The following is a 25,809-nucleotide window of genomic DNA, read 5'->3' as shown; positions in this document are numbered from 1 at the left end:
CTACGTCGACTCATTGAAAACCCAAAACAAAATAAAAAATCCTTCTCGACTGTGTCTGGTGCACCATAAGCGCCAAAACGGCCGCTCTTCACGTCCCCCTATTGGCTTCCAATACACTCGAAAGAAGCTCCAACAATCAGTGTGGCTCTAGAAACGTTAAAAGAGGGTTACGTTTACGTGTTGACCGAGCTTACGAATTTTCTATGTTGTGTTGTAGTGCCTGTGAGTTATACCGCGTACGTTCTAACGTAATGAAATCTGTGCAATAAGAGGATTTAAAGGTTAGTTAATACCCATGCCATAACTAAAGCGTTTCGTGATCGTTGCCCTTTTTTGTAAATGTATTTTATGACCGACCTAAGGATTGCTACAGCAGCATAAAGTCACGTTTGAAGGAAGTTTTAATCGTTCCATGCCAGGTGCAAGTAGTTACTTTTCACATAGTGTATTTTTATAAACACGTTCGTCTGTCGAAAGCGTCACAGTGTCAAATTAAATGAAATTTTCAAACAATTGAACTGCAAGTCATTCATTGAAGGGCATATGGTCGGCTTGAATTACTTTTTTTAGTTTCGAGGGTGGGCCCGGTAACGTTAAGGGTGAAAACTATTATTTTTTGTTATCAACTTGAGAGCTTTTTATTTCGGTAATGGTCCAATATTGAATTGATCGACAACGTCTGGAATTTGACAGGAGGTATTAATTAAGCCGCTGATAAACATACTTCTAAGCATATTTTTGTAAATGAAAAAAATAATATAATTTTTTATTTATTTACTACATACTTAATAAAACCTAAATAGTAATGATAAGGCTTTTGATTCTATCTATTTGTTCATAGTTATAAACCTTGTGACTAAAAAAAATTATGACAAATGATTAATTACTCACAAAAGCTATTTACGGCAGCGATTGTTTCCTTTTGAATAATTTTCATTAAAATATATATGAAACTAAAAAAGGAAAATAAAATTAATAATTTTTTATTTTATACTTGTTTGAATTTGTATGTATATATTTGTAACGTAGGCAATTTAAAAAAAGGAATAATAGCATCCAATTAAGTTAAGCATAATATTTATATTTTTAATGCAATTAGTATTATTTAGTTAATTTTTTTAGAAACCTGTTCGCTAAAAACAAATGTACACTTTTGTAAAAGAAAACAATTAAAAAGTATACAAAATAATAAATAATTATTAATAATATTAAAATAGTAAATCTATATCTATTAAAAAATATACTTATTTCATACATTTGATATAAATATTGTAAAACTGTAAAAGCAATAATACCTATTAAAAAAACAGTTACATTTAAGCAAAAACCAAACTCAGAACACCAGAAATTCAGAATATTTATTAAAGTAAACATGACTTTTTCTGATATTATTAATAATAGATTTATAAATTAATAATATTATTAATAAAATTACTAAGTTCGCCAGTATATTGGTTTGCCAGCTGTTTTGGTTTTTAAGACTTATTAACCCTAAAACCTATACAGTGTGTATCAGCCAAATAGACTAAATTCCGTAATAAATAAATGATGCTATTCTCGAAAAAATGCTCAGGCATGTCCATAGCTATTTCTCTTGCCTATTTCTTTCGATAGAGAAAAATTTCAGGGTGTGTCATATAGCAGTGTCGAATATCAACTTTTTTTATTTTAAATGCGACACCCTGAGTGATATAACTCAATTTTTGGATTACTCAGAATATACTTGATATATTCCATGTATGTACAATGTGCTATTTTCGGAGATATTAACTTAATACTTTTTTAGTTTTAACAATGGGATAGTAAACATAAACCGTTTTAATATACGTTCTTACTGATTTAGAAAAAAAATATTCACTTTGATTTAAGATACTTGGCCTGTCAGCAATAGTTATCAGTATCATAATCATTTGAAATTTGCTAACTGTTCATCAGAAGATCATTTATCAAAAACGTTGAAAAGTAATAATTCTACAGATGTTTGGTTATCGAGATGATGCGTGGATACAAATTTCCTCCTATATCCTGACGGATGATTAGAAAAATAGAAAAGCAGTTTCGTGAGCTTAAGCATTATAAAAGCTGCTGCCAATGCAATAAATCGAAAAGCAGCGCTAATATTCGATTTTAGCCATTCATTAATTATTTGAATATTCAAAGAAAATAAAATGCATCCCTATAGGGATGGGAGAAAATTTTAATAGGAGAACGGATTTTTGTGAAAAAATCATGGCAAAGTTAGATAACAATGAAATCCAATCCGAGCATGGTTTATTTTCTGATGAGTACACCCTTACATTTCATGGCCATGCTAATCAATAAAATTTCCGCTATTGGTCTAAAGAAAATCCTTACTGGATAAGAGAACAAGATATCCAGCACCCTGAAAGGGTCAATGTTTGGGCAGGAATTGTTGAAGATCGTATCATAGGTTTTTTGTTCATTGATGGCAATTTTAATGGTGATAATTAATTAACACTGCTTCAAAATAATGTTCTGCCTCAGTTCCAGCTAATATCATATCGTTTTATAAGATGAAGCACCACCACATTACCAAATCAATGTCGGGCAGTATCTCAACCGAATATTTCCAAATCGGTGGATAAGGAGATGAGGAGCGATGGAGTAGCCAGCACGATTCCCTGATATCAGACCTCATCAGACTTATTTTTATCGGGATACGTCGAAAATATTATTTCCAAAACTAAAGCCATCGACTTGCGATTAGTTCGATCACACCTGATATGTTGTTGGTAATGTTAGAAGAAATTTCTATTTAAGATTAGGATGTTTTCAGTAAGTTTGTGGTAAGCATATTATATATCTCCTACATTAATATTAATGCTTTTTTTTATTGTTTAATTAGGAGATTAGCAGTTTTTGAGTGTGTTATAATGAATTTATGTAATCAAATAATTTTCTTTGTTTTTATTGTTTCTTTTTAGATTAAATCACAAAACGCTTATTATATCCGAAACTTGAGATTACACTTAATTTTTTTTGAATATTTTAACATATATTTTAAAGAAAAAGATTTATTATTTTAAACTTTAACATTCAAAAGAATATTTAAAGTTAAATCAGTTCTGATTAAATAGATTTTATATGTATAAAAACTTAGATAGATTAGATCTTATTTTGAAATGTATTTTAATTTTTCAATAATATAATATTTAAAAACTAAACCTTTTAAACACATTTCAAATTTAAACATTGTTACTAGAATATTTAAAATATATAAAAGAGATTAGCAAGCAAATTTATTTTATTTAATTTAAATGAAGAATTATTATTTTCTCACATGTAGAGGTATTAAAAATATTAAAAACTAGTTAAAAAAAAAACAAATTATAAAATTTTCCAGACTCAGATTTAAAATTCATTAAATATTTTACATTTACAACAAAAAACAATTTGTTAAACTGTATTTCTTAAAAAATCAAAATTTAATAATTGTTTTAAAAATATCAACAATACTAATTGGTATCAATATCCATGACATACGAGCCCTGTCTCAGTGAAGTTGGCTCCACGCCCCAAAATATGATATTTCTAAATTCATTTAAGAGCTAATTAAAATTTTATTTCAAATATAAGATTTTTGGTTTCTTTAAATGTTTATAGCCAGAGAACAAAACCAATGCAGTTATTTTTGAAGCGTTTTGAAGCGTGGTAAAGCTGTTTCTGGCGAAATACCAAAAGTGATCATTCACCTGCATTTTAAAAGTCAAAATGCTTCCTAAATCGCTTACAGTATTAACAAGTCGAGGGATACAGTTCGAATTATTAAATTGTACAAAACAACGGGATATGCTGCTCAAAAACCAAGAATTGGAAGCCGACCGCGTTATTCCAACACCAACTTAAAAGCCTTAAAACGGAGTATCAAGGGAAATCGGCGTGCTAATCATAATGAGTTGAAAATATTGTGGAATCAGGCAAACAAAAAAGAGTTTTCGAGAGCAACTTGCTTTTTTTTATTATTCAAAAATAGACTAGCCTGGGCGAAAAAACACAAACTATGGTTTTCGAACCAATGGAACTCCATTATTCAGAGTGATGAAGCCAGATTTGAAGTATGCATAGAAGAAATGCGTTTTGGTAAAAAGAAGAATTGTCTCAAAATGACTATATAAAAAAAGTTAACTTTCCCGCTTCTGTTACAATTTGGGGATTCATGTCAGCAAGTGGAGTAGGGAACATACACTTTGTGGAAAGTATTATGAATGCTGAGAAGTACAGTAATGTGCTTCAAAATAACTTAGTGCCCCAAATTGAACAAATGCGTTTAAGCAATATCGAATGTCATCTTCTAACAAGATTCCGCTTGCCATTCGGCCAGAAAAGTAAAAGATCGGATGCTAGAAAACAGTATTCTAGCTTTAAAATAGACGTCGAGTGGTCCAGATCTATCGCCGGTTGAAACCTTGTGACATATCATAAAAAAAAGCCTAGATCGAATCCCGCAAGAGCCGTTCCAGAATTCCGAACCCGTCTCCAAGAAATTTGAAACAGTTTTACACCAGATGACTGCCAAACATTAATTGACACTCAAGACGTATTAAGGCAGTAATTAGTCCAAAAAGCCGATGTAAGGCAGTGGTATTAATCGGTAGTTTTTTTTAATTCTTGTTAGATATCTTGTCTCTGTTACAAAATATGTCGTATTTTAGGTTCTTATTAAATAAAAATATTGTGTATTATCAGAAATATACATATTTTAGTTTTTAATAAGTCTTATTTCACTAACATGACAAAAAATTTCATCAAACGACGTAGTTGATTCGTAGTATGGCCAACTTCACTGAGACAAGGCTCGTATACTTGAAATCGACTTACAACAACAATTAAATAATTATTTGTAGATTCTCACCAAAACCATATCTCTGTTAATGCCTCCAAACGGCAAATTATGTATTTAAAGTGGGGAGGTCTAGCACCTATATATCCTATAATTAATAATATTAATATTTTATAAATATATTTTTCGATTTAATAGTGAAAAAATGGTTATGTGAACCTTAAAGGTATCCCAATATGTCATAATTTGTTTTAACCTGAGTTTTTTAAGCTGATTACCGCGTCGACTATGGTGACGGACTCTTAATCGTTTTGAAAAATGTTGAGTTAAATTTTTTCACAATTGTGGCTTAATAAGAACACGCCTAATTTCATTCTTCAACTGTTGAGTTGAATTGTTATTGAGTTATTAGCGTATACAAGGAATTCTAAAAAACACCAAAGAAAAAAAATCCTAGGGCGTTAAATGGCACGATCTTGCGGGCCAGTCCTGATCTCCATTCTTTGAAATGACATAACCAGTAAACTTTCTTGAAATAACTGAACCACATACCTTCCATATTCATACCATCCAATTGGGACTATAAAAATGTAATGAGCATGTTGCAATAGCGTTCGCTGTTGAAGTAACTGTATTTTTTTGCCTCGCCCTTGAAAAAGTACCGTCCAATTACTCCACCGGTTCAAAATCCAAACCAAACGTTGACTCCTAATGGATGCATTTGTTCTCATACATGAATATTTTAGGATTTTCTTATCCCCAAATCTGGCAATTTTCTTTATTAAGAAAACTAGTAAGGTGAAAGTGTGCCTTCTCGGTAAACAGAGTTTTCTTTAAAAAACTAACATCTATTTGTTTTAAAGAAAATTCTTGGCGTGTTATATGATCCAATGGCCTTAATTTTTGAGTCAATTGAATCTTATAAGCATGGAAATGAAGATGTTGTGTGAGAATACAATGGGTGGTGAGGGCTCTTTGAAATGTGCAATTGTTGTGCACGATGACGCACTGCGGTCGTGTTTTCGAGATCGACTAATACGATGATGCACTTGTATTTTGACGTCCATGACAGAATCATTTTACCCTATTAAAAAAAAAATTACATATTTTTTTAAACTCATTTTAATTTTATCGCAAACAACCTTAAGTAAAATTCTGAGGCTTGAAACAGGTACTACACATATTCCGCGTACTATTTTTGAGTTCTCACATTTTTCGCAGTTTGCTCCTCATGGATGATAGTAGATCACCCAAATTTTTGTTTTATACGATTGCTCTGCCTTTCTGAGTTATCAATGGACTCTAGTGATATAGTTGGGTCGCGCAACTTAAATAATTTTTTAACGAGATCGATTACTGTGACACACTAAATATCTTGATTTATATGTAACTTTAACATGGCATGAGCTCGTCTTTTTACACAAGTATAAAAGTAAACTATTCGAACTGAGTACTTTATTTGTCAACAGGGCTTCATGTATATGACTCTATTCTTTTTTTAGTTTTATATAATGACCTTCTACTTTCCTATTTTTCAACATGTCTCTTCCAATAAAAAGGCTTCATCCATTTTCTCAAAAAGACCAGGTAAGGAAAATAAGGGTAAAAAAGCTTAAAATTACCTAAAACAGCAAAATACGCACACATTTTAGACTTTTAATTGCGTAACTTTTAATTGTGTGTAAAATGTGATGTGTATTTTGGTGTTTTAGGTAACTTTAAGCTTTTTTACCCTTATTTTCATTTTAACGGCATGTTTTTGAACAGTTTTAGACCTGATGATGCAATACGTGTCGTCGATAATATATGTTTGAGAGACCGTGATTTGATTGTTTTTCTTCGTTTCATATGTCTCTTTCAACTGCCCGAGTTATTATACACAAATCTTTCTATGTATCAAATAAGTTTTTATACAAGAGTTCATTTATGGATTTAACAGTGATGAACGGGGATCAGTATATAATATGCATGTGCTCGAAACATTCAATTATATCTTTATTGTTTGCCCTTTGTACTCTGAGATATAACTTGCTTACTGGTCAGATTTAGAGGTCTTCAGAAAGCTTAACTCTCTTACGTTGGCCTTGGCTAACAAAATTCTCTAGGTAGTACTGAGAAATCATAAAAACTTAAAATTTTTGTCTTTTTGGAAAATACTAATACTTTATCATACTTTTAGTTTTTAAATTGTATTTCTTTCTTTGGCTTTTTTAATTAACTTTTTTCAGACTATTCGTCCTTAGTATTTGATTACTATTCTATCAATATTCCAGGAATGTTTAAGAATTAAAAAAAAATTAAATTTTAAATAGATATTTAACATTCATTTAAATATAATTTTTTTTAACAAGAGTTCAAATCCTTATTAGTATTTTCTATTTAAATTCAGAGTTTTAAAGTTGTTTCTATATAGTTTAATAAATCTTAAAAAAAGCACAACTAGAAAATACAACTACAAAAACGTTTTAAAGATATTTATTTAATATTTTAATTTTCAAAAGAGATGATACTCCAGGAATAATATGAACCTGATTTGTAACATATTATTAATTTAAATATACACTTAAAGCCAAAATTTTACACTTTTGAAATATTAGGATAATTTATGTTTTTCAGTGATGGAATTATTTCTATTATAATAGGGAAAAGTTTGCATCAGAACCACAAGTTCACTGTAAAACCATATAAAGATCAACAATTGAGCCAATCTTTTGACGTGCACTTTTATAGGACCTAGACTTGAACACAAAAAAATCCCTATTTTACTGGACAATCCTTGTTACATATTTTTTTATAAAAAAGCCTTATAAACTTTAAATAACCTAAATGATTAATTACCTAAATAAAGAAAAAGATAAAACACTAATAGGTCTACAAAATATTCAAGCTTGATTAATTTCTATATCCGCCTTTCTGAACTAAAAACATTTTTAAAAATTACCCCTTAATGCACTAATCTACTTAACATTGTAACAACTGCTATTCTTTGCCAAGTTAGAAAAGCCAGAGACCAAGGAGAGAGCTTAAACACTTAAAATTATTTAGGCAGGGCCAACTGTGATCGCTTGGCTACGCTCGTGTGAAGCCCGCTTAATTCCACTCGATTTAAAGCTCGACTTGAAACGAATATTATGATTCAGACAATTTTTCGATCAGGAACATTGAGATTTTTTTATTTTTGTATCACTGAAGCCTATTTTACGTGTACTCGTTCAATTTAATGGCGGCTTACTTATAGCCAAACTATAAATTTCTATGTTCTAATAGCCTTAATTCATTTAGTTATATCTTTATGAAGTAGCGTCCCGACTAAGGTAAAATATGACGCCATAAAGTACAAAAGTACATATTACACACACATACTTATTTTACCGTGGAAAATAAGCCAGTAAATTATAGTATTCTGGCTCGTAGTACTAGGCCAGACAGTTTTATAGCCAGTGTAACTTCGCCCGGTTCAAAGAGATGCCTTATCTTTTCTATTTCCCTTCTTTCAAGTAAAGTCAGTTCGATAGCTTTGATATTTTATGCAACCGGTCGCGTCCTGAATGTTAAAGGAATGAAATTTGGCAGATTTACTTATCAAAGAACTGGAATTTTCTATTTTTGTTGAGTAGAAGAAGATTAGTCGATCAGGTGTAATAGCCAATATTATTTAAAGGCTCCTTTTATATAATTAAGGTGTATTACTTAAAAGTCCTGCATGAAATTCATATTTATTTAACGGTTTTATTTTTAGCAAAACGGTGAAACACAGGAAACAGAAAAATTATCTTTCTTTTTATAATATTCTGCATCTGTCAATTTTTTTAAGATTTCATGTCTCCTTACCATATTTCACTGTAGCATTATTAATAGTTCAAGTATTAAGCTGGTATTATTCAAAAGTTCTGTGTTACCTTATTTTCTAAAAAAAATGTTTGTCTAAAAGACATCGAATTGAAATTTTAATGACATTTGAATATGATGATGAAACAAGAAATCAAGCAGCAGTATATGCACTTTTAAAGCAAAATATTCTAAAAATAACTATAAGTAGGATATTCCACAAGTTTAATAAGACTTATTCAGTAGTGTACCAAGAAATGGTTGACCAATGGCTCTTGTTTGAGCAAAGATAAAAATTTATATGTTATTGTCTATTCATTAGAATCCACTGTTTGATTATGCCAAGATCACCATATTACACAACATACTATTCACAAGTTTATAAGAAATAGAAAATATTATTCATATTTAGAAGATGATCCTGAGAGGAGACTGTAGTTCTGTGACAAAATGATACAAGGGTGTGATGAAAATAATGCCTTTCACACGATATTCTATACTCTGACAAAAGAACAATAATTATTAATGTTGGTCTTAAGAAAATCGACACTGGATACATGAAACACAAAACTCAACATTTTTTGGGCTTTGCTACCCAGGACCCAGCAGTCGTAAAAAATGAAACTTACAAAGTTATATTCTTGCTTAGAAGAACGTCATATTTAGACAAATATTTAGAACTAAAATACAAGAAAATCTCAAGAATCTAAAAAAAAAAATATTTCTTTTTTTGAACAATATTACTTATTACTTATCTTTAATGTCAGAAATCTATCAGGAAATGTCAAAAGTTTGATATTTATCCTAGATAAACATTATTAAATTTTTCGTTTAATTTAATTGCGCCATCTTAATTTATTAACACAAGTATTAAAATAAGTCCAGGAAAAATAAGGAAAAAAAGTGTCAATCGCAAAACTTCAAGAATCAACAACAACAACAAGAATCGTACAAAATTAACATCAAATTTCATATAGGCTTAAGTGAGTATTACGATACAAGAAAAATACAATTATTAATCTCCACGACATATTTCACCATCTATAGAGATCGTAATGTATCTCTTATATATATCTTGCTCATTCGAACACGACACTTGATAAAAACTTAAACATTTAAAAAATACATAAATTATTGATTTTTAAACTATAATTTTTTAATTATCTAAATAAAATATTAACCTTTAAAATTAATTTTTCACTAATGTATTCATCCTCAAATTAAAAAAAAGGCCCATATTCACATCTAATCATATGGTGTGTCGGGTTACCAATTACAAAACCCAATTTAATAACTCCTAATTAAAAATGCCATTAAAAGGGTTCCACCCTTCGCATTACATAGTGCATGGGCTAATGTCTCGATGGTGTCTTATTACGGAAAACAAATGAAACTTGACGCTGGCAGCTATTAGCTTTCGTTTGTTCATGTTCAGAACTATTGAAAAAAAACAATTGGTATCATATTATTAGATCGAGGATAAATATATCATTGTAATTATTGTCGTCTTTTAATCAGAAAATAAAACACCGAAATGTCACACGCGTTCGGTACAGTATCATGAACTTGACCCCTTGCCACCATATTTCTTCTCGTTAAGGCGCCATAAAGTTTGATTAAAATAATTGGTGATTTAAGTGACTAGAATGTTGTTTTTAAAGATTTCTTTGGTGGGAGGAATTATTAAGTTTTAACACATTACATGACAAGAATTACACTTTTTACAGTGCTATAAGTTGGCTTAATCGAATAATCACATCTAACTGATTCCAATTGAAAATTGAAAACGCTGGCAAGCACACGAGTTTATAAATTCCGCAGACGCAATTCTTTATATCCAGAATGCGATACTGGCATTTTTCGGAAAGAGATCCGCCCTATCCGTGTTGCTTGCTTATTTTCATATGGGCAGCACGTGCTGGAAGGAACAAAAGTCAATTCCACCAAGTTTATTATTTTAAAACCAAGGCACTGTTAAGTAACAGAACAAATATGTCTTTGACAAAATATTTTATTTCACTTTTGTGATTTTAGTCAATCTCGGAGCTAGGTATTTTTATCTTGTGTTTTTTATTATTAGGCCTTAAGTGACATAATATATAGAACAGTTTACTGGTACCCCTCCGAAAAATCGCACAAATACGCAATAAAATCATCATAAGCAATACATAATTTCAATGGCCGCGATGTTCGCATTTCGGTCACATACTACATACGACATGCACTCAACTGTCTGAGTCGATCATGAGACCTACCGCAGTTTTGACGCCTCTTCCTGTCAATGACAGGTCGTACGTCATTTCGCTCGCTTGGCCATTTCGCATTAAGTTGGAGAGGATTGGCTCGTTGCTCGGCGTCGCCAAATGGCAAATATATTATTTTAATGTTAAAAATAAGCAATAGGATAGTCGATTTATTAAAATATATTTGACGGTGTATATTACAGCAAAATTAAAAAAATGTTTGTAAAAGAATCGTCAGGACAAAAAGTTATTTTATAAAGTACGAATAAAATTAAAAAAAAAAAAACTATTTTTGTTTTGTCTTTAATAATTATTTATTATAAGTAAAATTAACCTAAAAAAAAATCATGTTTTTTTACTTTATACCAAAATTAATACAACCATACTCTTATACCAAAATGACAAAAGAATGCATAACTTAAAAGCTATTGCTTTTCCAAAAAATATCAAAAAATAATAATGTACTTAATTTAAAAGTGATAGGCATTATTGAAGTACTAAAAACACATTTTCCAACTTATCACTTAGAGTACAGTTAGAAGGTGTCTCCAACTGTTATCAATCAAAGTCACCTAACAACAATAACTGTTCTACAGGCTTATATACTAGAGGTGCGTGTAGCGCTGTATGACTGTCAGCTCTCCAAATGTTGGGAATATCCACACTGGGATCTCTAAAGACTCCTTGGTTTTGCGTGAAGGTGCTTTCAGAAATTTTTTCTTTCAATATTGCTACTTGCATAAAACCTTTACTTCTATACAATGTATGTTGTGGCAACTAAACCATCTGATCTGGAAGATTCTTTTGTTTGTGTTCACCTTCGATGTTCTTTTGACTTGACTTCCAGTAGTCGCTTTGTCTTCCCTATACATGACTCTTCACAGTTATAGAAGATTTGGTATAAGCAGGTTTTGGTGTTTATAGGCAATGTAGCTCAGTTTTCGATACTAAACCTCGTATCGTTGTTTTTAAAGTAAAAGCAGTTTGATATTAAATTTTTTGGCAATTTCTTCGAAGTTTCCTTAATAAATCGTTCAAAATCCCGTACGACTCTTCAGTTGCTTTGGAACTTTCTTTGTTATTTCTGCTGCTTTCCTAATAGTTGTCTTTATTAGTTTACTGGAATCAACATTGTTATTGCATATTGTGGCTGCCCTGCCATACAGGGCTTTAATGATTTTCACCTTTGGTAAACCAGGATGATTAGAGTTATAGTGTAGGTTTTATCCTGTGTGTGTTAGTTGACTTATGTCCTTAGACATCTATTGGTGTTTTGATGACCAGACGTCATATACCTCTACTATATAAGCCTGTAGAAAAGTTTGTATAGTTTACACTTGGAAATACTTGCCAACCGAAATGTCGTGCTAAATTCAAAATAAAAGCAACGAAAGTTCAAAATGTAGATTTTAGTACTTGCTTTCTAATGTGGCAATTATTTAAAAGTTGATAGTATTTTAGTTTATCTCTTAGGCGAATTAGATCAATTAATTTCCCTTAAATAAAGATTTTGGCGTTTCTGCATTTTAATTATATTAAGAATTTTTAAATTAACTAATAAATAATTTATCATAATTTAAATGGGCATCGCTCTCAACTGCTAAAGTACTAACATTGAACTCCACATCCATGAGTTATAATGTAAACATTTAATTTTAATTCCGATAACATGTTTTTACTACTTTCTCGATCTAAATTATAGATTTTTTTTTCTATTTTTATAAAGTTTAAATTTCATTCCATGCATTTGAATTTAATTTAATACATAAGGTCAGTTGAACATGTTATTGAGTTTATGACCAATACATTGGTTATTCATTTAAATAGTGCACTTTCGTTTTATACAATATGCGTCATATGCAAAAATACATTTTTAAAATAGGAGATCAAAATCAACATTCTTATGTAGTTGCCATACAAAAATTATTCAAAAGCATACGATCGAAAATTGTTTCCTTGGCAGGAAACATATTTAAACCTATAAAAATATATACATAAAATAATACGATTGCTGTTAATACTACGCTATTTTTTACTAAAATTTAACAAATAACGAAACGTGAACTTTTTTTTTATTTAAATGGGTACCATAATTTTCTCTCAAAATGTTGAGATTCATTGAACTCCACACTCATGAATTGGATATCTAACTTGGTATTTTCCTTTTTTTAATTTTTAATTTTTTAAGAATAAAGTTGAACCAATATATGTAAAAAAGAAAATTAATTATTTTTAAACTTATTATATTTCTACCAGCTATGCGTTAAGCTATTTAAGAGAATATTTAAAATAGAAAATATAAAAATTGTTGATTAACGTGTTAAATTATAAGATTTCCTAATCCTGCAATTTGAAACTAGTCATATCTTATATCGGTGTTATTTTCAACTGTTTAATCACGATTAATAAAAACTAAATTAAATTGTATTGACGTTGTACCTCCTGATCAATAAAATAAAATTTAACTGTAAAAATTGAAGAATTTTCTTCTAAGAAACATTCAATTCTTTTAAATATTTTTCGTTCACAGATAAATTTTTATTTTATCTTATCATCAAAACACAATGAATTAATTTAATAAAATCATGAGATACCAATAACATAAAGAATATGCATAACTTAAATGGGAACTAGTCCCTATTTTATAATTATTATTTAACAATTTTTACATTATTTATCAATTGTGATTAAAAAAGCAAAAATTATTAAAATGTATACAAAAATATACTTAATATATTAAACTTTATAAATATTTTGGCACACTTATAAACATTTATTACAAGTTGGAAAATTTATAGAGTTCCAATTTTATATAAGATATATATAAGTTAAACGAGTACAATTACTTAAGTATTGATAACAGCAAAAAAAATCATTATACTTACTTTGTATTAAGTAAAAGCTTATTATATTCCTAAAATAATTAAAATTTTTAATAGTCATCTAATTTTTTAATCCAGATAAATTAATAAAAATAAACAGATGCATCAAATAGTAAAACATTATATCCATTAATATATTTATTTCTATACAAGGTGTTTTTGAGTTTTTTGTTTCTTCACTATTAAAAAAATATTCCTAATTTTAAGTTGGGTCTGATTCTAAGTCAAGCTAGTAGCTGTACTGTGTAGAGTATTCTAGATATACCCAGTTAAATATAAAATGATATTTCTTTGTGGAAAATTATTAAAACACTTTGTATGATTAAATGTGTATTTAGTTTCCAACATACCTGAAAACATTAAAGAATCTTTTATAAAATCGGTAAAATGCATCTGTATATATTAAAATTTAATCAATGAAACTTGAGACCTAAGCACATGTCTGTTCACGAGCTCACGGTATCCATTTCATTCTGAAACCGATACCCATTCCTCTCTTATTTTCTTTACGTACCCAGTCACAATATTGTGTTCGTTAAATCAATGTAAGTAATTAGAAAATTGAACTGTATTAACACATTTATTATCGCTGTTTTCGAATGATATCTGCATACCAAAAACCCAAAAGCAACACGCTGATAAAGACAGTTCGTTCTTTAAAAGTACGTTTTTATGCTATGCGATTTTTAATTACCGGTTGTCCCATTTAAGTAGTCATTAAAGTGCGCTGCCTCATTTGCGAAGATTAAATTGCATACAAATTCCGATCAGATAGGGAGTAAAACGGTTTTTGTGAACCTTCTGGCATGTATTACTTTTAAGAATTGAGGATATTTTTAGAATATTTTTAGAACTGAGAAAGAATATTGTCTGCATTAAAAAAAAAATACGTTAGAATATACCATATTATTTTATTTAAACTATGCTCTTTATACAGAGTGATTTTCAACCAATGCGCGAAAACTTGGGAAATGGTAGATGAAGATCAATAATGAGTAATAATGAGAAAAAAAGTAGTAAAATATTTTTGGTTTCCGAAATAAAGTTAAACAAATGTCAACAGAACGTGTCAGATGAACTTATTTTGTTTATTAATAACTGATAGTAAACAAGTCATAATGTTTGGAATTTGTTGTTTGGAATCAATCTTTAGCAGTACTTTTCACACGAACAAAATGAAAGCGTCAAATGTAATGGCGCACATTTTTACAAACGAAGAACTTGTCGACATGGTTTTGGTTTACGGAGAAACGCATCAGAATGCAGTGGCAGCAGCTGATCTGTATGCCTAAAGATTTCCCTGAAGATATCACCCGAGATGTGGAGCTTTCTTACGTGTTATTCAGCGGGGTAGAGAAACTGGCAATTTGCGGCCGCGGCCTGGACAAGATGGAGGAGGGCTAGGCACATTCTAAATCTGGAGGAGGATATTATAGAAGTTATCAAAGAACAACCTGGAATTAGCACTAGGACAATTGCAGCGCGATTTGGAATATCGCAATCTACAAGTTGGAAAATTTTAAGGCACGAGTTGCTGTACACGTTTCATGTGCAGAGGGTACAAGCCCTACTTCCAAGAGATTTGCCGCTTCGAGTACACTTTTGTGAGTGGTTGGTACATCACCAGCAGTTAAGCCCAAACTTTACGATGAACATTTTAGTTACGGATGAGGCAAATTTTACGCGCAATGGAATTTTCAACTTTTATAACACTCATTACTGGGCTTCGGAAAATCCGCATATTACACGAAGAACATACTTTCAACAATGTTTTTCTGTAAATGTATGGGCTAGAATTCTGAACGGGATGCTCATCGGACCTTTTATTCTAGAAAATCGTTTGACTGGTGCTCGGTATTTAGAATTTTTGCACAACAATTTACCAGTGCTCCTTGAAAATGTGAATCTCAGCGTTAGGCAGAACATGTAATTTCTTCATGATGGTGCTCCACCATATTTTTCACGACTAGTGCGACAACATTTAGATCGTGTGTTTCCCGGATGTGTGGATAGGCCGTGATGGTCCAGTTGGGTGGCCCCCTCGCTCGCCTGACCTTAATCCATTAGACTTTTATTTGTGGGGTCATAAGAAAGCAATGGTGTATGTAAACGAAGGTAATACTGAGCAAGAGCTACGACATCGCATAAACGCTGCCAGTGACGCAATTCGCCTACAGCCTGGTTTGGCCCGTGCATATACGTCTTCATGGATTCGACGAGCTTAAGTCTGTATCGAAAATAATGGAAACAACTTCGAACAGTTGCTTTAAATTAGTTTAAATTAAACACGTTAAATAATACACGTTTTTTATTTAAAAAAATATGGATATCTCTAAAACTAAAAATATTTTACTACATTTTTTTTTCATTATTACTCATTATTACTCATCAGCTATCATTTCCCAAGTTTACGCGCATAGGTTAAAAATCACCCTGTATATTTCTTTAACAATCTTATATAGTAATATTAGTTAGTAACTAAAAGGGTTCTACTATAAAAAAGATCGATAGATAAATATAAAAGTAAATTAATAGAATAATTAATTTTTTTGTTTAAATTTACACAGTTATTTTAATCTAAAAGAATGCTATTTAATTCGAACTCAGATCTCATCAGAACTGAACTAACCAGTTTATTGTATTTCAATTATTTTTCTAATTAAGAAAAATGCTAAAAATTATGATGAATTCTTATAAAAATTCATGAAAAATTAGATATAATATGTGAAATTATAACATCATCTTTTTATTAATTATTATATTTAAATCAAACTTAAAACTATTACCAGAAACATGTAGGATTACGTTTTTTACTTTTTTCAGGCTAGATTTTATTAAGGTTTTTAAATATTTAAATATTGTATACCCGTCAAAATAGTCTAGGATCAAAGAAAAAAAAACGCTTAGTTTTTAAAATGAATAAACTGTGTGCAAGCGTAATATCTATAATTTGAGCATAACCACATTGACAATTAAATTAAAGATATCAAATAAATCCCAAATTTTTTACTAATTGTCTTTTAATAAAATAAATCCTGTAAACAAAACTAAAATAGATACATTGTAAAAGGCAATAAACATGGATAGATTTTAACGCAAGTTAAGATTAACATTAATTTTTGAAAATAGCACCTTTACATTATCTATTGTGTTTCTTTGACGTTGAATTGCATAAACAGAACTTAGAATGTTTTAAGCAACAACTGCTTAAAGAATTGCCTCTTACGATTTTTGCTTAAAGAATTCTCAGTTAACTGTAAAAAATGAATTTAGCATAATTTTTTACGAAAAAAATAAATATTTATTCATTTTGCTTAACTCTCAACTATAATTTTTGGAAAGTTAAATTTATCCTAATAAAAAATTAAACTATAAAGGATCTATTGAAAGTTATTTTTAACTTAATAAAATATAAAATTTTTATCATATCATTTCTTTTTTGTATTAAAATCTTTTAGATATATTTTGATTAATTTTACCTTATTCTTATAAAAATTAATTAATTCTAGTAGGAATTTAGACTGTAAATTATATTTAACTTTATAATAGTAATAAATTAAACTACAAGTCATTGGTCTCAAATATATGGGAATATAAGGTAAAAAAAAGTACGTGTGCTTCGCCTGTACTAGGCATCATCAAATCTTTTGTACGAAAAAACTAGGATTTATATCAAGCTTTATGATCATTTATTAATTAATCCTAATTTACACTAAAATTACATCGCAATGCCTTCATATTTTGTGTATTTATCAATAATATTACTCGCCTTATTGGTGAATACACAAAATGTGAAGTTACTAGTTTGTAATGTAATTTTACTGTAATATAGGAATAATTATTAGGTGTTCATAAAGCTTAATATTTCTGTTCTTTTCTTACAAAAGATCTGACAATGTCTAGTATAGGTAAAACATGTGTAATCCTTTGACATTCTATTCCAATATAGTTGAGACCTGAGACTTCTAGTTCAATTTATTTCTATTAAATTTAAACCGGTCTCTTTGAGGAAAAATAGACTATTTCGTGACGACTTTTTAAAAGTTTAAATATATCTTCTCAGTTATTCTACAGGGTGTTTCAGAACTATGGGATCAAACTTGTAGGGGCTATTCAGTACAACAGTACAAAACATTTGAGTATAGGAACCCATGTCCGGAAAATGGTCATTAAGGCATTACGGCCCTAAGACTTTAAAATTTAAAAAGACGATAAATTGTCTAATAACGGAATGTTATATGAACCTATTTTCTTATATAATTAGATTAAAAATTATGTACTTAAAAGAATCATCCGAGAACAGTTTTAACTGGCCCCAAAATTATGTGAACCAAAAATATGTGTTATATGGGCCAATTAATCTGATCGGCACTGGACCGTTTTCTATTCATAACTCAGTCTTAAGACAAATTAAAATACCGTACAAAAAATTTAAAATAGAAAATCCAACATGGTAGGATATTTAGATGTAAGATCTTTAAATGTTTCTGTTATTTTTATATTTTTTTTTTAATAAAACTATGTAAAAATAACTATTGGCAATTATTGGTTTTTAATAGGGTGACTACTGGATAAAATTGGCAAGTACTGGTGAAAAGTAGCATTTTTTCAAAATTAATTTAGATTTAAAAAAAATAGTTTTAGCTGATCTGTCTATGGCTTTTGTGTAGCAACATACAATTTTATTAAGTGAATAACTAATTAAGTTTGCTGTTCACAACACATTTTCAAAGTCTTATCATTTCTATGTATTATTATAATAATTGTTCAAAATGTCGTCCTTCAATCTGAATATACCGATTTCCGTCGGACATGATTTCGGCGGACTTAAAATTTAAAATAACTAAAAATTTGATCCTTGTTTTGAATTATTCCAAATGCTGCTATAATTTCGTCTAATTAAGCCTTCTTCTGTTTCTACTGAAGTTTCGTAGACCAAAAACTTTACATTTCCCCACAGGAAAAAATCTAGCGACGTTAAATCGGGTAACCTAGGAGGCCAAGAAACTGCTCCACTGTTTTCGTTTTTAAAGATAATAACACACAAGCGCTGGTAAATTGTTTAAAATCTAGAGCTATCAAATTTTTAAACATTGACATTGACGTTCGCATTTTAAACAATTGTTATGATGATATCATGTACAAAAAGCAGAAATTATATGGATTAAATCCTATTTAAGTCAACATTATCTTTAAGTAATCATTGTCTTTTAAATCAAATTTGAACGCGTCTTAGGGCCATAGTGCCGTAGTCACACTTTTCCGGACATGGGTCTCTATACTCAAATGTTTTCTACTGTTACACTGAATAACCCCTACAAGTTTGATCCCATAGTTCTTAAACACCCTGTATACTAATTTGCTTTATACTAAAATGGTATTAATACATATTTAATTATTTTGCACACATTGTAATACATTTTATTCTATTTGAAAAAAAATAAATATTTTGAATGTATATATATATAAATATGTTTGATAAATTATCTGTGTATTACTTGTTTTTTTTTAAATATATTTAATCGTATATATTATGTTGCCCGATTTTGAATATTTCTTGCAGACATCTTATGATTTCTATTGTCCTTCTGTTCGAATTAAATTGAAAAAACGAGTATGCGATAAATGTGGTTTATATTTTTCATCGCAATGAAATACGCAAGCAATACATTCATATGATGCACAAACCTACTCTTCTGTGGCCTTAAGTTTTCGTTTTATGACAAAAATACCATTAATTTTGTGCTAGCACGTAACTAATGAAGATATGATTTTTATCGGTAAATGTAAGAAATACCACACACAAAGCGTAAAAGGTTATTGTTTTAGTCCCCGAATCCTAAAGTTTTAATTGTTTAGCGAAGTATTAAATAACGGTTCAAAAAAAGATTGTCGTAATAGCCGTTACACATGTACGTATCGGTCTTTAAACAACATCGAGACTTTCATGAAAAACAAGTATTTTCTTAAAAGCTTTTTCAGCACATAACGTAATGTTAAACGAAGATCACTTCAAGGAATACTATAAAAAAAAATTATGCACCAGGTGGAATGACGTGGTAAAGTTTAAAAATTCGTAAATGAGTTACCTAATATTTAAACCCTCCATACTTTAATATTTTTTCAAAAAATTGCTGACTTCGAATTGTAGAAAAATGTCAAACTTAAATACCAAATTGTTTTGATAGAAAATTTAATCGTTAACCATGGATTGAAAATTAACTTTTACTAAATTAAAAAAAGTAACTTTTTATTTTAAGCCTTGTTTCTGTCTGATTTATTAATACTTATATAATTAGTTAAATTATTATTGATTAATTATGCTCCGCCTTTTCTTTTTCTAAAAGAAACTTGAACTGTGAAAAATAATATTCGCAATCAAAAACCGAATATTGGAATTTTAAATTTATTTTTACATACTGCATTATTAAATTGATATACTATATTGCTAATTTTAGAAAAAAACTTCCTTTACACAAAGTTTTATCTGCTTATTTTAATTTTTGTTGTATAGTAATTTGTGTTAAAATTTGCGAGAGATTTCTTGGATTTTTTCTTCCATATGCTTAAAACTATCATTTTAATGTTGAGACTCTATGAATTATTCCCTATTTTATGAGCACCTGGTATATGTAATAAGAAAGGCGGGTCTTCAAACCTTTTTTAGCTTCAACAAATATAATTCTTTCCTTTTTTTCTCTCGAACTGTAACACCTTCATTAAATCTGCCAACCGACCCAAAAAGTTCTCATATCACTATTGTTTTAGAAAATGAACTCGTATCACGGTCTCCCTTAAGGTCCCCCCTAGTTTTTTCGGAAAAAAGGGCCGCTACCACCAGCCGAGCGGAAAAATCAAAGAGGCACAAATGAGAAAGTTACTGGGGAAAACAGGGATTTTTTCTTTAGTACTTTCCCTGTTGTATAGGGGAGTAAGCTCTGTCGATATTTGTAAGTATATTAGATTAGGAATGGAAAACCTTCTCTTTTATTGAAATTTTTGCCTTTTTATAGACATTAATTTAGTAGCCATAAAAAGGTTGACCTCGTCAAAAATGTTCAATGGCAATCTTAATTTTTTATATCTAAACTAAATCAATATTATTTTTGTGATAGTTATAGCCCTACTATTATAGGGGGGCTATAACTATCCCCACCTTTATAGGGTCATAAGTTGCTCAATACCAAATAAATATACCAGTTTGAAGCATTTTCAAAACTAATTTTATATTTCTTGCAGCACAATGTATCGGGCCTCTTGGCATGGAAAACGGTCTTATTAAAGATCATGATGTCACAGCAAGTTCTTCCTTTGATCCTTTAAACGTTGGACCACAACATGGAAGGTAATTTAGAGCTGCTCATAGAACAGCAAAGTGATTTATATAAGTTTTTCTAAATTTAGTTTACTGAACCATTCCTATAAGGCTTGATTCTCTTACCTTAATTTAAAAAAAAAAATCATAAAAATTACTTTAGTTTAACAAAAGAATGATCTATACAAAGTGATAAAAGCATAATCCTAGTAAACATTTTGCAAAAAGTCCGAGTTTCAAGATAATTCTCTTAATGATTAAATAGCTTTATTTCCTGACTAAGTTGTACTAGAACTGTTAAATCTCAAAAACCACTAAGAATAAAAACCTTTATCATATTTCTTTAAAATGAGGCAATATTGATCTATAAAATCCCAAAAAATATTTAGTTATATAACTCTACTTGCTACAGACAAAATTTTCTTTGGTCAAACTCATTCTTCTTGTACTACTAAAGATAAAACTATAAAACACATTTCGTTGGAATAAGCAGAAATCATTCTTTTAAAGTGCAAAGCAATTTATATAATACCTTTTGAATTAACCAACTCCAAATGTAGCTTACACCCCAACGATTGACTAACTGTAACCGACCTCATTTTACAAAAACTTAGGTAATATATTTCAGAAACCAGCAAAAACAAAAATATGAAAATTATTGATAATACAAGGCAATTTATGTAAGAGTTTTTAAACTCTGACTGCAAGTGTATTCGACTGTTTAACAAACGAATATTTTTTACCAAGCTCCTTTCTCTTTAACTAAGGTCTTTCGTAAATCACTAAGCAGAAAAATATGGAGGAAATTGCAAGCAAAATTAACAAAACACCATTGAAAATTTATTGTTTATATGCAAAGCAATCCAAATATTTTTGTTTATCCTACTCTTTAAATCCAGTTGGTAGTCCAACAAATAATTTAGCCCATCTTCTTTCAGTAAAATTCAAATATTTAATCATAATTTGCGTTGCATTAAGAAAAGAATATTTCATAGATATTGTATATGTAAAAAGACATATAGATAGTATTTCTTAAGTTATTCGACTCCACGTCCAATTGACTCTCGATTATCTTAGACCACGCTACTTCCACTAGAAGTCATGTTTGTATATTTAATATAGCTTACAAGCAAATTAATCCAGCTATTATAAAATTAATAATTAATAAACAAAATAGGTTTATATATATTATAAAATATATATACTATTAAAATAACAAGCTCACTTTTAAAATGATGTTTCAAAAAAAAAGTCGCAGTATCGATCGTTTGGGTCACTATTTGGTTATAATAATCAATTCCAATAGACAATCATGTCTAACTTTTCATATTGCTCTATTTTTGGTATGTTTTTAGCACAATTTTTCACACTATAGGTTACATTAAAAACTTTACACTTCTTACAAGCTAGAGACAATACAACTTTGGTTTATTTGTCTATTTTTTTCTTATACCTAAAAATTCTTTATTAATAACACTAAATCATCCTTATTTAAAATAAGATTATATAGTTTAGTTGATATTGCAGCTTACCTAGTTTTAATAACTTTATTTAATTTCTGTTTTCTTAATTAAATTTTCTCTATTCTTTGTATTGTGTTGATGGTGATGTAGTTAATTTTTTTATTTTTCTTAAAACATATTTGGCCTATCTATTTCCAGTTTTATATGACGGGAGTGGATTGAGAAGAAAAATTGTTTATATTGGTGAAACTGTATTAAAATCACACCGTTCTTTAAATATTAAAAAATCCTTTTCGCGATTTTCTCTTCTTCTCTTCATGTTTTAGTTTTATAAATAATAAGTATTATCGGCAGCTTGCTATGATTCTTGTTACATCCATGTCTAAGGCACCATCAATCTAAATCGTATTCATGAATAGTTACATTAGAATTAGTAGAATTATTACATTATTATTTATATATTTTATTTATGTTTAAATAAATTCAGCTAATATTTTTAATTTATCTGATTTTCAAGTTGACAGGTCAACGAAAGATTACCTTTAACCAAGCTACTCCCACTTAAACTCAAATACCTTACGAACCACTAAAGATGTAAATGTGAAGCAAATTACATTATATTAAGTAGAGACCATTTAAGTTCGACCACCAATTATCTTTAATTAAGCTCCTCACAATAAAAATTAAAATATGATACAAATTGTGTTGTGTTAAGGAAAAATTACTTTATAATTACTCTTAGTACATAACAAATTTATATTCAAGTTTTTTCCTCAAAAACTCAATTCTCTTACAAACCACCAAAGACAAAAATATAAATTAAAATATAATAGATTAATAAAAGATCAATTTATAGATATTGTTAAGAGTAGAACAAATTATAGAAAAGTTTTTTAGTGTATGGCAAGCAGAACTAGTAAAGAATTTCGATATTTAGCGGTATCTCCTGCTTCTATCTTTTGCTCTTAAAACAATGTCTTGGCCACTGAGCAATTTGTGTTGAAATTAACTTATTATAGTTTACCAATTATCAAATATTTAAGAAATTAAAAAGAAAGTACAAATAATATATAAACTAAAAGTATTATTTTAATATAATATTTCATTGCGTATAATATCACAATGACCCTGTATAGAGTTGTACGTATTACATGTTCCTCGTAAAGGCAAAAATTTAGTGATGTTGATTCTAGGTCTAACAAGAGAAAATATTTGAAGACTGCGAACTGACAAACGAGGAATCTGTGAGTTAAGAAATTGCAAGTTCTTCGAGTAATTAGCGAACTCAATTAATAATTTATGTAGAAATTCTAGATCTGTTGAACCCCTTCTTTCTTGTAAGGATTTTAGTTGAAATTTTTTAATAAAAGCAACATAAAAAAATCAAAAAAGATGATTCAAAAAAATAAAATGTGAATAAGAATTTAACATAGATAGCATTGGAAAAGTTATCTTTGAGAAAAAAAATGATCGACGAATTAATTTTGCTGACTAGTATGAATCATTCACAATTTAAAAGTAATAAGTTTTTTTAAATTTAAGAATACGAACGGAACTAAACGGAGGCGCCTGGTGTCCACAGTCTCCTGCCACCCAAGACACTAAGGAATGGATCGAAATAGATCTGCACTCTGTTCATTTAATTACTGGCACTGAAACTCAAGGAAGATTCGGTAATGGCCTCGGAGTAGAATATGCAGAAGAATACGTAATAGAATATTTTAGGTAAAAGTTATTTTTATAAATATATAACCTGATTAATATTAATTATGGCTTTAATATTCTAGACCTCGTCTAAACAAGTGGACCCGTTACAGATCAAAAACAAACAACCATCTGTTAAAAGGCAATCAGAACACTTATCTAGAATCTAAGACATCTCTTGATCCTCCAATATGGGCAAGTAAAATTCGGTTTCTACCCTACAGTTCACATAGAAGAACGGTTTGCATGAGGGTGGAAGTGTATGGATGCAAATGGACCGATGAGATTTTAAGTTATTCTATGCCTCAGGGCGACAAAAAAGGAAACAATTGGGAGTTTTATGATTTTAGTTACGATGGAGATTGGGATGGATATTTACTTAAGTCTGGTAAGACATAGAATAAGGATAAATTTAGAGCATATTTATTAAAGGTAAATTTCTAGGTCTTGGGCAACTTGTGGATGGGTTAACTGCACCAGACGATTTCCGCGAGTCATTCCAATTTAAAAATCTCCAAGGCTGGGTGGGTTGGAGGAGCGATCTAAGAGAAGACAACTTTATAGACATCACTTTTGAGTTTGGAAAATTACGGGAGTTCAGAGGACTGTACATTTTCTGCAATAACCAATTTCTTCGGGATGTGCAAGTGTTTAGTGCCCTGGAAGTGTTTTTCAGTATCGACGGTACCAAATACAAAGGAGCACCCATAAGGTACGATCATGTGAGTGACAGCATTTTCGAAGATGCCAAGAATATATCGGTCGGTCTTCTTCATCGAGTGGGTAAATTCGTGAAGTTAAGACTTCATTTCGCTGCCAAGTGGATTTTAGTAAGTGAAGTGCGTTTTGATACCATGGATGTGCGAACTGATTTCGTTGAAGCTGATAGCGATAGTGTGTTGCCAACAACTAAAAGTAATTTAGTGGAATTCGAAATCAAGGAATCTAGTGACTATGGAATGTATTTGGGAATAGTTGTAAGTGCCTTGGTGCTGTTGCTTCTTGTGATGGGTTTTGTTGTTGTTTTCGTGTTTTTGCATCAAAGAAGATTGAGGAAATTCGATGTTCCTAGAGGAGTTCAAAGTGGCAATAAAGGACTTAACTTTTATGAAGGACCTCCTTTAGGTAAGTCACTTTAATGTTCTATGGAAAAATCTAAAAATTAATATTTTTAGATATAATAACAATTCCTCCTGACTATGATCTGCCTGCAGAAGATTTTGAATACTCTGTGCCTCTTCAGGAGGGATACGCTTCGCCTAGTGACACATTGGGCAGAAATGCGACGGCTTATTCAGATTCTGAGCAATATTATACCAGTGTAGATATGTGTAATAAAAAAACTTACTTTAGTCCTCCTCCTTCTGTCTTAGATAGTCCTAATCTCACTAAACCCTTAAACTACGATATGAATTATACTAAAAGACTGAACTGATAGGTTAGAGGAAAGGTTTGTAAGGCATTTCTTCTTAACAGGAAATATTTGAAATAAGTAAGGTTTTTTTATTATTCATTGTGTTTATATTATGATTTATGTAAAATAAAGCAATAAACTTTGTACCTATAAAATGTA

At 29.8% G+C, this 25,809-nt stretch overlaps 1 protein-coding gene across 2 annotated transcripts; it reads left to right on the top strand.

Moving 5' to 3' along the window:
* Window positions 1–128: 128 nt before the first annotated feature.
* On the top strand, window positions 129–25,809 carry LOC126739496 (discoidin domain-containing receptor 2-like). 2 transcript variants are annotated; one of them, XM_050445200.1, is made up of 7 exons: window positions 129–281; window positions 20,523–20,704; window positions 20,994–21,099; window positions 24,075–24,257; window positions 24,320–24,624; window positions 24,681–25,361; window positions 25,412–25,809. In XM_050445200.1, exons 2-7 carry the CDS (start codon window positions 20,623–20,625, stop codon window positions 25,669–25,671), a joined length of 1,617 nt encoding a protein of 538 aa, XP_050301157.1. In that variant the 5' UTR covers window positions 129–281; window positions 20,523–20,622; the 3' UTR covers window positions 25,672–25,809. The 2 variants fall into 2 exon arrangements, with proteins under 2 accessions (XP_050301157.1, XP_050301158.1); XM_050445201.1 differs by lacking the exon at window positions 129–281 and adding an exon at window positions 9,459–9,612.

Source organism: Anthonomus grandis, chromosome 8 (genome assembly GCF_022605725.1).
Source record: "Anthonomus grandis grandis chromosome 8, icAntGran1.3, whole genome shotgun sequence".
NCBI lineage: Eukaryota > Metazoa > Arthropoda > Insecta > Coleoptera > Curculionidae > Anthonomus > Anthonomus grandis.
Note: the sequence above shows the minus strand (reverse complement) of the source record. Positions and strands in the feature narration are given on the sequence as shown.